Source organism: Malaclemys terrapin, chromosome 11 (assembly GCF_027887155.1).
Source record: "Malaclemys terrapin pileata isolate rMalTer1 chromosome 11, rMalTer1.hap1, whole genome shotgun sequence".
Taxonomy (NCBI): domain Eukaryota; kingdom Metazoa; phylum Chordata; order Testudines; family Emydidae; genus Malaclemys; species Malaclemys terrapin.
Genome location: NC_071515.1, coordinates 67,920,893 through 67,934,942, shown reverse-complemented (window position 1 = coordinate 67,934,942; position 14,050 = coordinate 67,920,893). Strand labels below are relative to the sequence as shown.

The window sequence follows — 14,050 nt, the reverse complement described above, 5'->3', positions numbered from 1 at the left end:
CAGCCCCAAGCCCTCCGCTTCGCTGCCCCCCCTGCCCCGTTTTAAGTCAAGCGCGGGTATTTTTTGAGCCGGGAGACAGCGAGCACCGCCCCGATGAGTCACGTGCTGCCCAGGGTTCCAGGCATACACAGCCATGGGATCCCTGTCCCCGGGGGGGCTGGATGAGGAGTCCACGATATCCCTCAGCCCATGCGAGGGGCTGGCTACGGAGGCCGGGACGGAGCCCTTCGAGACGCTCCATTCCCACAGAGCGCCATGGGCCCTGGCGGGAACCCAGGCTGTCCGGCCCGGAATCAGCTCGCCGGCTCACACAGCGCATGCGCACACAGCGGCGGCGCCAGCCAAGGACTGCAACAAGGCCCCTTCTTTCCCCGTTGCTAGCGCCGCGGCTCGCGCCCTGTCACGTCATCATTGGGCGCCGGCAGGAAGAGGCGGCTGAGGCGCGGTGCGCGCGGGCCGGCTTTGCCTGAGGGAGCATGGGGGAGACGGGCTCCGTGGAGCGGCTGGTGTCCGGGCTGCACCGGGCCCAGGTCCTGCGCTTCGGGGACTTCGTGCTCAAGAGCGGCCTCGCCTCCCCCATCTACATCGACCTCCGGGTCATCGTCTCCCACCCGCCGCTCCTCAACCAGGTACGTGGCCGCGGGGCATGGGGCGGGGGGGCTGCTGCTGGTTGGGGCGCGGCCCGCGGGCTCTACTGCTGCGGGGGAGGGGGAGTCCGGTCCGCTCCGCTCTGCGGGCCCTGCTCTCCTTTTGAGCCAAGCAGCCTGGAGCCTGCAGTGTGGGAAAGTGCCGAGCCCGTAATCCCTGTACCAGCTTCTTGGGCGGCTGGGCAGTGTCCGTGGTGATCGCTCTCCGCAGATCGGTACGTGACAGGGCTCCGCGCCCACCGTAACGTTTGCCAGTTTGGTAATCTTTAAAAACGCTCCTTCACCTGACGCGGATGCGCACTCTGCACCAGCCTGCGCTGCTGGGGCATTTTACAGACAACAGTCAAAGCAAATTTACTAGTATTGCGGTATCGAAAAATCTCTCTCTAATATCTTTTATCCAGAAGACTGCAGAGGGCAGAAAGCTTTAGCCTGAAATGAAGCAGGAACAAGACCTGCTGGTTTCTGTACATAAGTATTTATTACACCTTGTAGCTCTCCTCTTCAGGCTCCTGATCTTGGGATAGCCTGTGGCTCAGTTAGTTTATAATCCTCCTTTCATCCTGTGGCTGGAGTACAGTAAATATTGATGAATATCTGCCCTTCAGCTAACTAGGAATTTAAGTTAGTTGTCTGATTTGAATAACTGAGGCTTTCCTTTATTAAAAAAAAATATGTTGTACTCATTGTGGCAAGACTGGAAAACATGCTGATTTTCTTTCTCTTTGTGTATATATAAAACAATAGTACTACGAGTATGGATCTGTAATATAGGATAAACACTATCTTTCACTTTTTTCTTTTTTGGCCACTGTGCTAGCTCTGTCAGTAGTTCAGTGAGAAAAAGGTGAGAGTAAATTTAAAAGACGAGATGACTTGTTGGCTAAAGGAATGGTGCCAATGCAAAATAATAATAATAATTAATAATTAGTAATCCAGTGGAGAGCATGTTTTGTGTGACTCTTTGAATAACTGGTTGCTGACCACTAATTCCATGAATGAAGTTACCAGACATTTTTCTTAGCTAATACTTGCCCCAAAGAGTTTAGTCTTAATCTATTTTGATAGTAAGAACATAAGAATGGCCGTACCGGGTCAGACCAAAGGTCCATCTAGCCCAGTATCCTGTCTACCGACAGTGGCTAATGCCAGGTGCCCCAGAGGGAGTGAACCTAACAGGCAATGATCAAGTGATCTCTCTCCTGCCATCCATCTCCATCCTCTGACAGACAGAGGCTAGGGACACCATTCCTTACCCATCCTGGCTAATCGCCATTAATGGACTTAATAGTACCCAAAATGTGTTAGCAGCTATCAGGGTACAAATAGTACTGGCAGAATATTGCTTACAAACTTCTGAGGAAGTAGCTTCTGATCAGACACCAAGCAGTCAGGAATATCTGAAATTGATTCCATGGGTAATATATGCTTGTAGTTTAATTTAGTATTGCTTAAAAATATGATGTATCTTTAGATTGCAGATCTCCTGTTTCAAACGGCAAAAAATGCAAGGATCAAGTATGACTCGGTGTGTGGTGTTCCATATACAGCGTTGCCTTTGGCTACAGTTATCTGCTCGTCCAACCAGATCCCAATGCTTATACGGAGGAAGGAAGCAAAACAATATGGTAAAATGATTAAAGTTAATTAAGATTAAATTGTCTTTTCTGCTTGAAAGATTTGCTTGTGAAAGTACTTTAGTTTTTATGACTTGCGTTCTTTGTGTTCCAGTGGAAGACCATCTCTCCAGTTGAAGGGAAAAGAATTCCCACTCACCTGCCCCCCAAAATGTATAACACTGTCTAATCACTACATTCATTGCTGGCTGTTCTCCTAGAGCAAGTGCCTTTTGTTGCATCTCCCTAACGGGTGCTGCACGAGCTTGTGCCCATTTACTGGTTATGAGGAAAGGTGCCAGGGATTTAGTAGCCTCCATAATCTCTGCAGTGGGGTGTTAAACTGCTTCTTGTTGGGTGTAGAACTAGGATATTGGTAAATATATTAAAATGAATGTCTCAGTGGTGCAGATAATTTTCATGCTGTGGCAAATAGCTACAGAAAAGATTAATTTTATGGGTTTTGTTCTGGTTTCACTAACAATAATTTGCTCTTCTATAGTGCCTTTCACCCAAGGATTAGTAGAATGTGTGTGTTGGTGCCTGTAAGAGCAAATAAATCATAAAGATCTCAAGTTGTTTTGCAAATATGAATAAACCTCACAACTTCCTGGGGTATAAAGGAGTATTTTATCTACTCAGGAAGGTCAAGTCACTTGCATGGAGTTACAAAACAAGTCAGTAACAGAGCTGTGAACAGAATTTTGATGCCTAATTTCAGTTGTAATCACTATACGCATTACCTTCCTAGAATGCCAATGAAAGCAAAGCACCTTACTGTCTTCAAGACTAATTCAGTTACTTAATAGCGATGGCTTCCCCGATACACATAGTACATTTAGCTTTAACAATAGTAAGTCTTAGGGTAACAATTTTATGTTAATTTTTTTAAACTGGTGATTCAATGGATTGTGTCTTTATTGATTTAAAGGTACCAAGCGTCTGGTGGAAGGCATCATTAATCCAGGAGAAACCTGTTTGATCATTGAGGATGTGGTCACAAGTGGATCTAGTATCTTGGAAACTGTAGAGGTTCTTCAGAAAGAAGGATTAAAAATCACCGATGCCATAGTGCTCCTGGATAGAGAGCAGGGAGGAAAACACAGGTTAGAAGAACGAGGGATTCGCCTACATTCTGTGTGCACCTTGTCCATGATGCTAGAGATTCTCCAGCAGCAGCAAAAAGTTGACTCTGAGATGGTTGAAAAGGTGAAGAAATTCATTCTGGAGAATGTCTTCAAACCAGCAGAGCAAAATGGTGCTGCTCCCATCAAACAAATGTGCAAAGAAATGAGCTTTAGCGCTCGCGCTCAGCTACCTGGAATCCATCCTGTTGCAGCACGACTTCTCAAGCTCATGGAGAAGAAACAAACTAACCTGTGCCTCTCTGCTGATGTCACAGACTCCAAAGAACTTCTACAGCTGGCTGCCACTCTAGGCCCCAGCATTTGTATCTTAAAAACTCATATAGATATCCTGAATGATTTCACCCAAGAGGTAATAAAGGAGTTGCGAGCACTTGCAGACCAACATGAGTACCTGATATTCGAAGACCGCAAGTTTGCAGACATTGGAAACACTGTGAAACATCAGTATGAGGGTGATTATTTGCAACCTTAGTTTATTGTGACTTTTTTGCCAATATCTTTGCCTGCTGAATATAATGTGATTCCCTTTAGTGCAAAGATATGATGATGATGATGATACCTATATTGATTTTTAAAACATCATTTACTTTGTTGATTTTTCTTGTCTGAAGCTCTTCATTTAAGCTATAATATCTCTGTAGAGCCTTCATCACCTGAACCTGTTTTTTTTCTTTCTTTCTCATCATTTTGTTCCATGTTGCCCTGAAAGGTAATACTAGTGACAGTAGGCTCTAGGTCTTGATAGACGCCTCTCCAGACAACGAAGACAAAACCTGACAGGTATTTGTGAAAAATATGATTTAGAGACAGTGGCCGGTTGTGTTTAGGCTGCTTACAGGTTGTTCAATCAGATTGTACATGCAGCTGCCAGAAACTGCAGTAGTTAAAACGTCTTAAAAATGTGCATTGCTTATTTTGCTCTGTCTTCGTTAAAACACATTTCATGCTTGAGGAGAAATTCATAGTGGTACTTAACTAAAAATATGTGGCTCTCTGTTTCTTTCTTCTCAGGTGGTGTATTCAAAATAGCTTCCTGGGCAGATATAGTTAATGCCCATGTGGTCCCAGGCGCTGGAGTTGTGAAAGGGCTGAAAGAAGTAGGGCTTCCTTCACAGCGAGGCTGTCTTTTGATTGCTGAGATGAGTTCTCAAGGGTCACTTGCCACTGGTGACTACACAAAATCTGCAGTAAGTAGGAATTTCTGTTTTGCTTGAAAGACTTGCAGATTGCTCTGGCAATGGAGATCGGTTGCGTGCACGTCATAACATCACAGCCTGCATTTACAAGCAGCTTTTCAAGTACAACTACTAGTTACCAGATTTCTCTGCAGTGCTTTAAAGACAATAAACGTGTAGACTTTCAGATCTTAAGAGGTTGCTCACAGCTTCAACATGGTATCACCAGTCTGTTACTGACTTGTTTTGGACTATCATGGTGACCACGTTACTACTTTCCTTAGCAATCCCATCCTGTTAGCTTTTGTTCTACATTCCCAGTCTAATGTCCAGTCTTCTGTTATACAGCTTCTAGTTACATGTAGGTTCTAATAAGGAGCTGTCAATTCTGCGTGCTGTGTGATTATTTCTTACGTAGTGAAGCTAGGACATGGAGTGAAACACTGCAAAAAGCTGATTTCTCTCTGACATCTTACACTGTCAAACAAAACATGAAGCATGCAGGTGGCAGGGCTTGAGACAACTCATTGGTCAGGTTTAGTTTTGAGCATGGGAATTTGTAACTTTGTTCTTTGGTTTTTGTTATATTTAGGTACAAATGGCTGAAGAGAACTCAGATTTTGTTTTTGGATTCATTTCTGGTTCCAGAGTTAGTAACAAACCAGAATTTCTTCACTTGACTCCGGGGGTCCAGATGCAAGCTGGAGGTAAAAACACTCCTGGGGAGGTAGAATTTGCAATGAGATTTCTCACGGTCATTTCAGAAGTGTCTTTTAAATAATGTTTACAGTGTAATTTTTTTGCAGCTGTCTCTAATATAACTATTTTGAAGGGAGGAAAACTGGTTGATATCCCATGAAAATAGTATAGTGCATGTGCAGTGCATCTTATCCAATAGGTGTGGATGCTTGGATACAAGTATGAGACTGTATGGGCTTAGAAACAACAGCCCTCAATCCTCAATACTTTCTCCTGAAGATCTCTGGAAACTTCCGGAAGAACAGTAGGCTAGGCAGCCTTTTTGCTAGGCTTCTTGCTACCTCAAGTTTTGCGTGCAACGGAGTGCGCAGCTCCTGCATACGTGAAAGACTTGTTAAATGTGCTCTCATTAGACTGCACATTCAAATGTGTAAGAGAACACAGTCAAAAAACATAAGTAAATGCAAACCATGTAAAATCCTAACCATTACATATTAACATTTTTATTTAATAGAATTGAATACAAAAGAATCAGAAGTCTTATGTTTTAAATTTTAAATAAATTAAATGTTGCGTAAGTAATGCATTTCCCAAAACTGTTTCATTAGGATGCTTTCCTTTTATCAGTAGCTGCTTCATGTAATCCAAAGCAAAATCACATATCTTCATTTGAATGCAGAAAATTCCGTTTAGTTATGTGACTATTTTGTTAAGCAGCAATCAAATCATACGCAAATAACTAAATCCCAGTAATCCTGCCAGGGATTTTTTGGCTAACTACTCCATGTAGTAGAGAATGAAAAATGAGACCCTAGATATTGAATGCAGTGCGAATATTTAACTGGGCATTCAAAGCAATCTCATATAAAATTTGTCACGTCTGAGGTGTTAAGAACTCAAGCGTGTGGCTCCTCTTGAATCCTAACGACTGTTTTAGAACTTCTAAGAGATGGCGTTACTTATTACAAATCAGAAAAATGATGTAGCGTATGTGTTATGTGTTTCAGGTGATAACCTTGGACAGAAGTACTTAAGTCCACAGGAAGTTATTAGCAAAAGAGGCTCAGATGTCATTATTGTGGGACGTGGCATCTTGTCTGCATCAAATCGTTTAGAGGAAGCAGAGATGTATAGGAAGGCAGCATGGGAGAGCTATTTAAGCAGACTTGCTGTTCATACACAAGACTAATTTGAGCCCAGGATTCCAGTGAACAAACTAACCCAATGCATTCAGAAGAAGAAGCTGGAGTAATTTGGAGGATGTTTCTCCCTGTTAGTTAGGTTGACGTCTACTCTGAACTCAATTGAATATTTTGCTTTAGGTAAAATCTGCCAATGACTTAAATTTTTAGTAACGTGTATAAGCTAAATGACATTAATTGTGACCATTTTTTCTTTGCATTTGAGACTGTGAAACAAAAAATCACTGCCCAGCGTTAGTCTTACTTCTAACTGGTCCTCCAGTCTATTACTTCGGAAAATAATAAATGAAAACACTCCAAGGGATACTTGCTAGGTTATTACTGCCCTCTGGTATTTCCTTTAGTTATGGAAACAGTGCAGGTGAAGCGTTTTCAATACCGTACAACAAAGCTGACCATTCACTACATTGAATGGGACAACACAACTTGGAAGCACAAACTAGCCTGAATCTGTTACTTAGTATTTTTCCTCTATGTTTATTATCTCATAAATATATTGGACTAAAAACTAAGGGTATGATAAGCTTAGGCCTCTAACTTTCAATTACTGCCCCTTCCTGGTATGTTTGTAACTGCTATTTTGACTAGTATGAATTATTGGTGCCATCATTCCGCTCCAAATTTCCTATGATAAAATTACAGCTGTAGCTATTCGTTAACCCAGGGTGGAACTGATTTGCAGTGGGACTTGGTGGGTCTGTTAATGAGAGGCAAAAGGCCAAAGTCCTGAGGTTATACCATTGTTGAATTTCTAGTGAGCTGGTTATTTTTATGAAAAATCTTCAGTACTTTTCCATGATATTTTTTCACCATTTGAGATTTTTAATTTAAAGAGAGGATGTAAAAATATATCTCATGGATGTTGGTTAAAGAGATGGAGTCACCTTAAATTTGCCCCAAAATGCACTTCAAAGTGAAACTGAATTGGGTTTTCGTTGTTCAGATCAAGAAAAGCAAGAGTATAAATAATTGTGGAATTCTGAGTTACTACTTTTAATAAAAACTTTTCTTCTTTTTGCGGATACAGACTAACACGGCTGCTACTCTGAAACCTACTTTTAATAAACTAAAGCATAATATGAATTAAAGCATGTATATAACATAAGTACTTTAAGCTGAGAGTTGCTTTAAATATAATTCTGGTTCAATAGGGAGTAGGAACAACTTTCAAAATGGCATTGAGAAGTATCGTTCCTGTTATAGCAAAATTTCTACTTAGTTTTTTTGGGGAGAGGGGCAGGATAGAGTTGTGGTCATCCCTTGAAATGTACTCTGCTGGGTGTACGTTGGACTAATCCATGCAGAATTTTTAAGAACAAGGAAAGCAGGTTTGAACATGACTGTGGTATTCTACCTTGACATTAATACAAGAAAGATTAGAGAAAATCCAATGTGCTCTTCAGACTTTAAGTAAACTTTGCTACCATTTAGTAGAACGATGCAAAATTACTTTGTCTACCCTGATGAAGGTATTCCATGGGGCTGAGGAGTTCATGGTATGAATGAGAATATGGGAAATGGTATTCTGAACATGCTGGTGTTAAAATAATGTAAGCTGAGCATCACTAGGTCACTTCCCATAAATCCTCTTTACCTGAGAATCACTAAAAGGTTGACCAAGTGGAATTCTATTAATCCTCCACTTATTCATTGAGCTGGACTTTTCCTAGCAAAGCTGAAGAGCTTCCATGGCCTGTCTCACCAGTGAAACTCGATCAATCCAGCATCTCTTGTGTGCAGTAAGATATTGGAGGTTAACTGCATAGCAATGCATGTCTTTCACAGCGAGTTCTTGATCAGTTTATCGCTAAAGATGGTATCGCTCAAAGCAGAACCAATTCCCAACTAAATTATCCAAGCCAGGGCTTTGTCAAGCCTGACCGTAAAAACCTCTAAGGAAGGAGATTCCACCACCTCCCTAGGTAACCCATTCCAGTGCTTCACCACCCTCCTAGTGAAAAAGTTTTTCCTAATATCCAACCTAAACCTCCCCCACTGCAATTTGAGACCATTACTCCTTGTTCTGTCATCTGCTACCACTGAGAACAGTCTAGATCCATCCTCTGGAACTCCTTTTTAGGTAGTTGAAAGCAGCTATCAAATCCCCCCTCATTCTTCTCTTCTGCAGACTAAACAATTCCAGTTCCCTCAGCCTGTCCTGATAAGTCATGTGCTCCAGCCCCCTAATCATTTTTGTTGCCCTCCACTGGACTCTTTCCAATTTTTCCACATCCTCCTTATAGTGTGAGACCCAAAACTGGACACAGTACTCCAGATGAGGCCTCACTAATGTCAAATAGAGGGGAATGATCATGTCCCTCGATCTGCTGGCAATGCCCCTACTTATACAGCCCAAAAAGCCATTAGCCTTCTTGGCAACAAGGGAACACTGTTGACTCATATCCAGCTTCTCGTCCACTGTAAGCCCTAGGTCCTTTTCTGCAGAACTGTTTCCTAGCCATTCGGTCCCTAGTCTGTAACAGTGAATGGGATTCTTCCATCCTAAGTGCAAGACGCTGCACTTGTCCTTGTTGAACCTCATCAGGTTTCTTTTGGCCCAATCGTCTAATTTGTCTAGGTCCCTCTGTATCCTATCCCTACCCTCCAGCGTATCTACCACTCCTCCCAGTTTAGTGTCATCTGCAAACTTGCTGAGAGTGCAGTCCACACCATCCTCCAGATCATTAATGAAGATATTGAGCAAAACCGGCCCCAGGACCGACCCTTGGGGCACTCCGCTTGAAACCGGCTGCCAACTAGACGTGGAGCCATTGATCACTACCCATTGAGCCCGACGATCTAGCCAGCTTTCTATCCACCTTATAGTCCATTCATCCAGCCTATACTTCTTTAACTTGCTGGCAAGAATACTGTGGGAGACCATATCAAAAGCTTTGCTAAAGTTAAGGAACACATCCACTGCTTTCCCCTCATTCACAGACCCAGTTATCTCCTCATAGAAGGCAGTTGGGTTAGTCAGGCATGACTTGCCCTTGGTGAATCCATGCTGACTGTTCCGGATCACTTTCTTCTCCTCTAAGTATTTTAGAATTGCTTCCTTGAGGACCTGCTCCATGATTTTTCCAGGGCCTGAGGTGAGGCTGACTGGCCTCTAGTTCCCCAGATCCTCCTCCTTCCCTTTTTTAAAGATGGGCACTACATTAGCCTTTTTCCAGTCATCTGGGACCTCCCCCAATAGCCATGAGTTTTCAAAGATAACAGCAATGGCTCTGCAATCACCTCTGCCAACTCCTTTAAAGAAGAAACCTGCAGTGCATCCGGCCCCATGGACTTGTGCTCGTCCAGTTTTTCTAAGTAGTCCCGAACCACGTCTTTCTCCACAGAGGGCTGGTCGCCTTCTCCTCATGCTGTGCCGCCCAATGCAACAATCTGGGAGCTGACCTTGTTCATGAAGACAGAGGCAAAAAAAGCATTGAGTACATTAGCTTTTTCCACATCCTCTGTCACTAGGTTGCCTCCCTCATTCAGTAAGGGGCCCACACTTTCCTTGACTTTCTTCTTGTTGCTAACATACCTGAAGAAACCCTTCTTGTTACTCTTAACATCTCTTGCTAGCTGCAACTCCAAGTCGGATTTGGCCTTCCTGATTTCACTCCTGCATGCCTGAGCAATATTTTTATACTTCTCCCTGGTCATTTATCCAATCTTCCACTTCTTGTAAGCTTCTTTTTTGTGTTTAAGATCAGCAAGGATTTCACTGTTAAGCCAAGCTGGTCGCCTGCCATATTTACTATTCTTTCTACACATTGGGATGGTTTTCTCCGGCATGGTCTCTTATATCCTTCTCTGCTAAAAACTATTACCGTTTCCCCCTTCTTCCACCAGAGGGAGCTGTGCCTCTCGTGCGCTTTTTGAAGCCACAGTACCATTTTAGCGAATAGATTTCATCATAAGCATGTATTGTTGCTGTTCTCATCAGAAGCAGTCTGTTTTTCAACAAAAGTGTAATATTCTCACTGCACTGAAGCTGATCCCATGCCTGAGCGTTACAGGGATTTATATGAATTATCTTGAGCACAATATTTGTCTTAAGGGGTGATTCTGTCCTGCCTGATGGAACAGACTCAGTTTCTGCTATTGCAGTGCCAGGAGATTAATGAATTTTGTGAACTCCATTGTTTCCTAAGCCATGCTCTTATTTACTGGATGGGTCATAAAGACCTTGAACCAGCAACTAAAGCTCTGGCTTAAGCCCTCTGTTTACAACCAGTTAATTAGGTCTATCAAAAGTGACACATCTCTGGAATCGAATAGTGGTGACTGTTGGAGAGAGTGATCCTAGTATCCAATTGTTTTAGCATGGTGCTATTTCTTTTTTGTTGAAACAAGTGAGGTTATTGATTTTTTTTTATTTGTTCAGAATTGTTCACAGCTCTTCATTAACGAGCAGCCTTTATTCTACTGTACAATTTATACTTCAGTGCTTCAGTTCACACTGCTGACGTCCAAAACATTTCACTTAGTAAACAAGACCAAATTATCCCTCCTGCCTGCACTGCCCCACATGGTCTTTATAATCAGAGCTGTTCCAGCAAACAAGCATGTGCAGCTCTAATCTGAGAGAACAATCATTTTCTTTCAGGCACCTGAAATGGATGAAATCCACTTCAAATTAGGCATAATGTTGATTTCTTTTACGTGCCCCTGCTGTTTACATTCCATGAAGCGTAGTTCCTGCGGTTGGTCAGAACTGCATTGGTAACATGGGAACTAGGTCACAATTTAAAAAACTCATTTACATCATAATGTATGAAGCTGATCAGGCCCGAGAATGAATTGCAAGGACTTTGTCAGAGTCAGGGATGGAGGCAAATGACTGGTTCCAATTTAGTTCATCAGCTGTCAGGTGATGAAAATTTTAATCTTGTAATAGTTGATGAAATCCATAGCTACAGTGAAACTCCCATTTATAGTGAAACAGAAGGAAAGTTCCATGTTTTTAATTGTGAATTATAAAAATGAATAATTGTTCTTAGCCCTTCATCATTGTACATTGCTATACAAGCACTAAGGATGGTAAATGAACAATGTGCAGCTAGCCAAGTAGCAGAGATGGTACTTTCCCTATATAACATGACACTCGTTAAGTGATTTGCCTAAACCCACTTACTGTCTGTATCAGACGCATGATGAGCAGTTGGAAATTTACTCCTAGTTCTGTATTCAACTTCCGAGTATGGCAAATAGCATTTCAAATGTAATAGTGAATGATTCCCAATGGCCATGTTCATTGGCATGAGTATTACAGGAAGCAACACAAACATTGTTTGAGGTTTGGGAAGAGTTTGCACCAAAGGAATGTGAAATACCCTCAGGAGCTTTGGCTGGAATCTTGTTTTGGGCGGGCATTGACTCTGGGGACGTGGATTCCATTTTGGAAGGACTCGACCTGAAACAAACTGTGGAGGACCTGGCTAATCAGTTTCTGAGAAATGGTTGGCTCTTGACATGGTTTGAGCTTCACCCAGTGTGGTTAATGCAGGCTCAGTACCAGTGGTAGCTGATAGTGTTTTACCCTTGAAAGGAGGGCTTTGGAGCGGAGCCTGGAGCAGCGCTGGAGCAGTGGAGCTGCAGGTTTTTGCCTGGAGCTGGAGCACAGCGCCAAAGCCCTGCTTGAAAGCAGCCTGCTCTGGCCCAGGGTTTTCTTCTTCTAATGGATTTTGTACACTTTACTGGAGTCGTGGCAGAACCCCTACGCTGTAATTGTCTTATTGGTTTGCCTTCATCCCACTTCAGTTTGGCCCAGCTCATTGTGCATTAACCTCCATTCAGCTCCATACCTCTAGCTACGCTAGACCCATCTGCGGCAATATGGCCAACTTGTCCCAGAAGGAAATGCTACCACCCCACTCTGGCGCTGTGGAGGATGGGAAAGCATAACCTATGGTTCGGTTTATGGAAAAAAGCTGCTGTGTGACTACAACTGTTTATAGCCATTGCAGCAGAGGCAAGTGTCACAGCCCACTTACCAGAACCCAACAAATGAAAGTTTAAAAGTTAAGGTGACTTGAGCCAACATAGTTACAAAGAAGTTCATAAGTTGGAAATTGTGGAGAAGCTCAAGCACGGTGAGGAGACAAACCTGGGTTTCCCACAGCCCACGTAAGTGGGCTGGCTATTGGGTATTCTGGTCCATCTTTTGTACAGGTAGAGCATGCCTCCTGGATCAGGCGCCACAAGTGAGATAAGCAATGAGCCATTCTACTTTGTGACTCCACCAGGGCTTAGGTATGAGCTAGACTTCTGAGCAGCTCAGTCGTGGTGGGGTAGTGGCAGGACTTAGGTGGCTTTGTGGAGGCTCACTGGGGCAACTGTAGGTGCGTACAGGGTGAGGCAGCTAAGCGGTTTGGTAAATGTCAGTGCGATTTAATATACCGCTAGCGCCCAGATCCTCAAAGGAATTCAAGCATCTAACTCCCCTTCCCTTGAAAAGCCCAATAGGCACCTGCGTGAATCTTTAGGCTCCTCATCACTTTGAGACTCCATTCCCCATCTGTAAAATGGGGATAATAGCACTGCCCTACCCTCATATGGGTGAAGAACGGTGATGCTAAAGAAAGCGAGGTGCTCAGCTACTACAGTAATTGTGTGTGGGGGGAGGGGGAAGGAGGTGGAACCCCCCCCACACAGAAAAGCTGTGCCTTCTTCCTCAGTCCCACAGCCTTTGGGGTGGAGGGGGTGTTTCTTGTCCCTGCTTGAGGGTGGAGATTACAATAGGGTTTAAGCTGTTGTGCATTTAGATCTTTTGCACTCATCAAACTGGTGTGATTAGCATCAACTGTAGCTACACACTGGGCGGTTTCACAGCCTTATCCAAAACGTGCCCCTGTTAGGACCGTGAAAATGAGTGAATGAAATGCAAGGTGAAGGGTTTTCTGATTGCAATCGTGATTTAGACCAGTATCCACTTCTGAACATGAGCACCCGTACCCCACCCAAAAAAGCACCCCCTACCTATGCTATGAGCTCCACAAACACAGAAGCTGGCTGTTGTAATGTCATAGTGGTGCCGATTTGGCCAGACCTGTACTGACATTTTTGCATCACATGAGCCCCTAAAATAGTTTCCGCCTTAGGAATGGGAGCTGTGGTCAGGCTGCCTAAGACATTTAGGGCCTCAAACAGGCGTTACTATTTGAAATGTATCATTCCCACGGCTCGGCCATACACTAGCCTATCAAAGGGCAGGTCAGCTTGTCTAAATAGTTACAGTCCCTCTCATCAGCATTGTTACTCTGTTTACTTTTACTCCCTTTTCTTTTAACTTGGAAATACTGAGCTGGGCTCAGCTGTTGACTCCTATGGTATGTACATGCTAGTTCTGTATAATGCTCTAAGCAGATGCTCCAGTAACTTTACTAGGTAGACGTTTAGTGACCACATTAGGGCCATATCCTCCCCACTCCCAGCATTGGGGCAACTGCCTCTCCTCAGTCTCCTGCTTGCTTGTATTGTTATTGCTGGGCGATCTGCTGTGGATTGGGGGTTGTCTGTGCACCTGCCTTTGTAGGCTCAGTCCTGGCCCAGCATTGGAAATAAATT

The 14,050-nt window shown here is 43.4% G+C and overlaps 1 protein-coding gene across 1 annotated transcript; it reads left to right on the top strand.

Moving 5' to 3' along the window:
• Positions 1 to 391: 391 nt before the first annotated feature.
• UMPS (uridine monophosphate synthetase) lies at positions 392 to 7,509 on the top strand. The gene is made up of 6 exons (XM_054043360.1): positions 392 to 629; positions 2,122 to 2,275; positions 3,195 to 3,863; positions 4,423 to 4,598; positions 5,179 to 5,293; positions 6,293 to 7,509. The coding sequence occupies exons 1-6, from the start codon at positions 477 to 479 to the stop codon at positions 6,472 to 6,474; spliced, it is 1,449 nt and encodes a 482-aa protein (XP_053899335.1). The 5' UTR covers positions 392 to 476; the 3' UTR covers positions 6,475 to 7,509.
• The last annotated feature ends 6,541 nt before the right edge of the window (positions 7,510 to 14,050 follow it).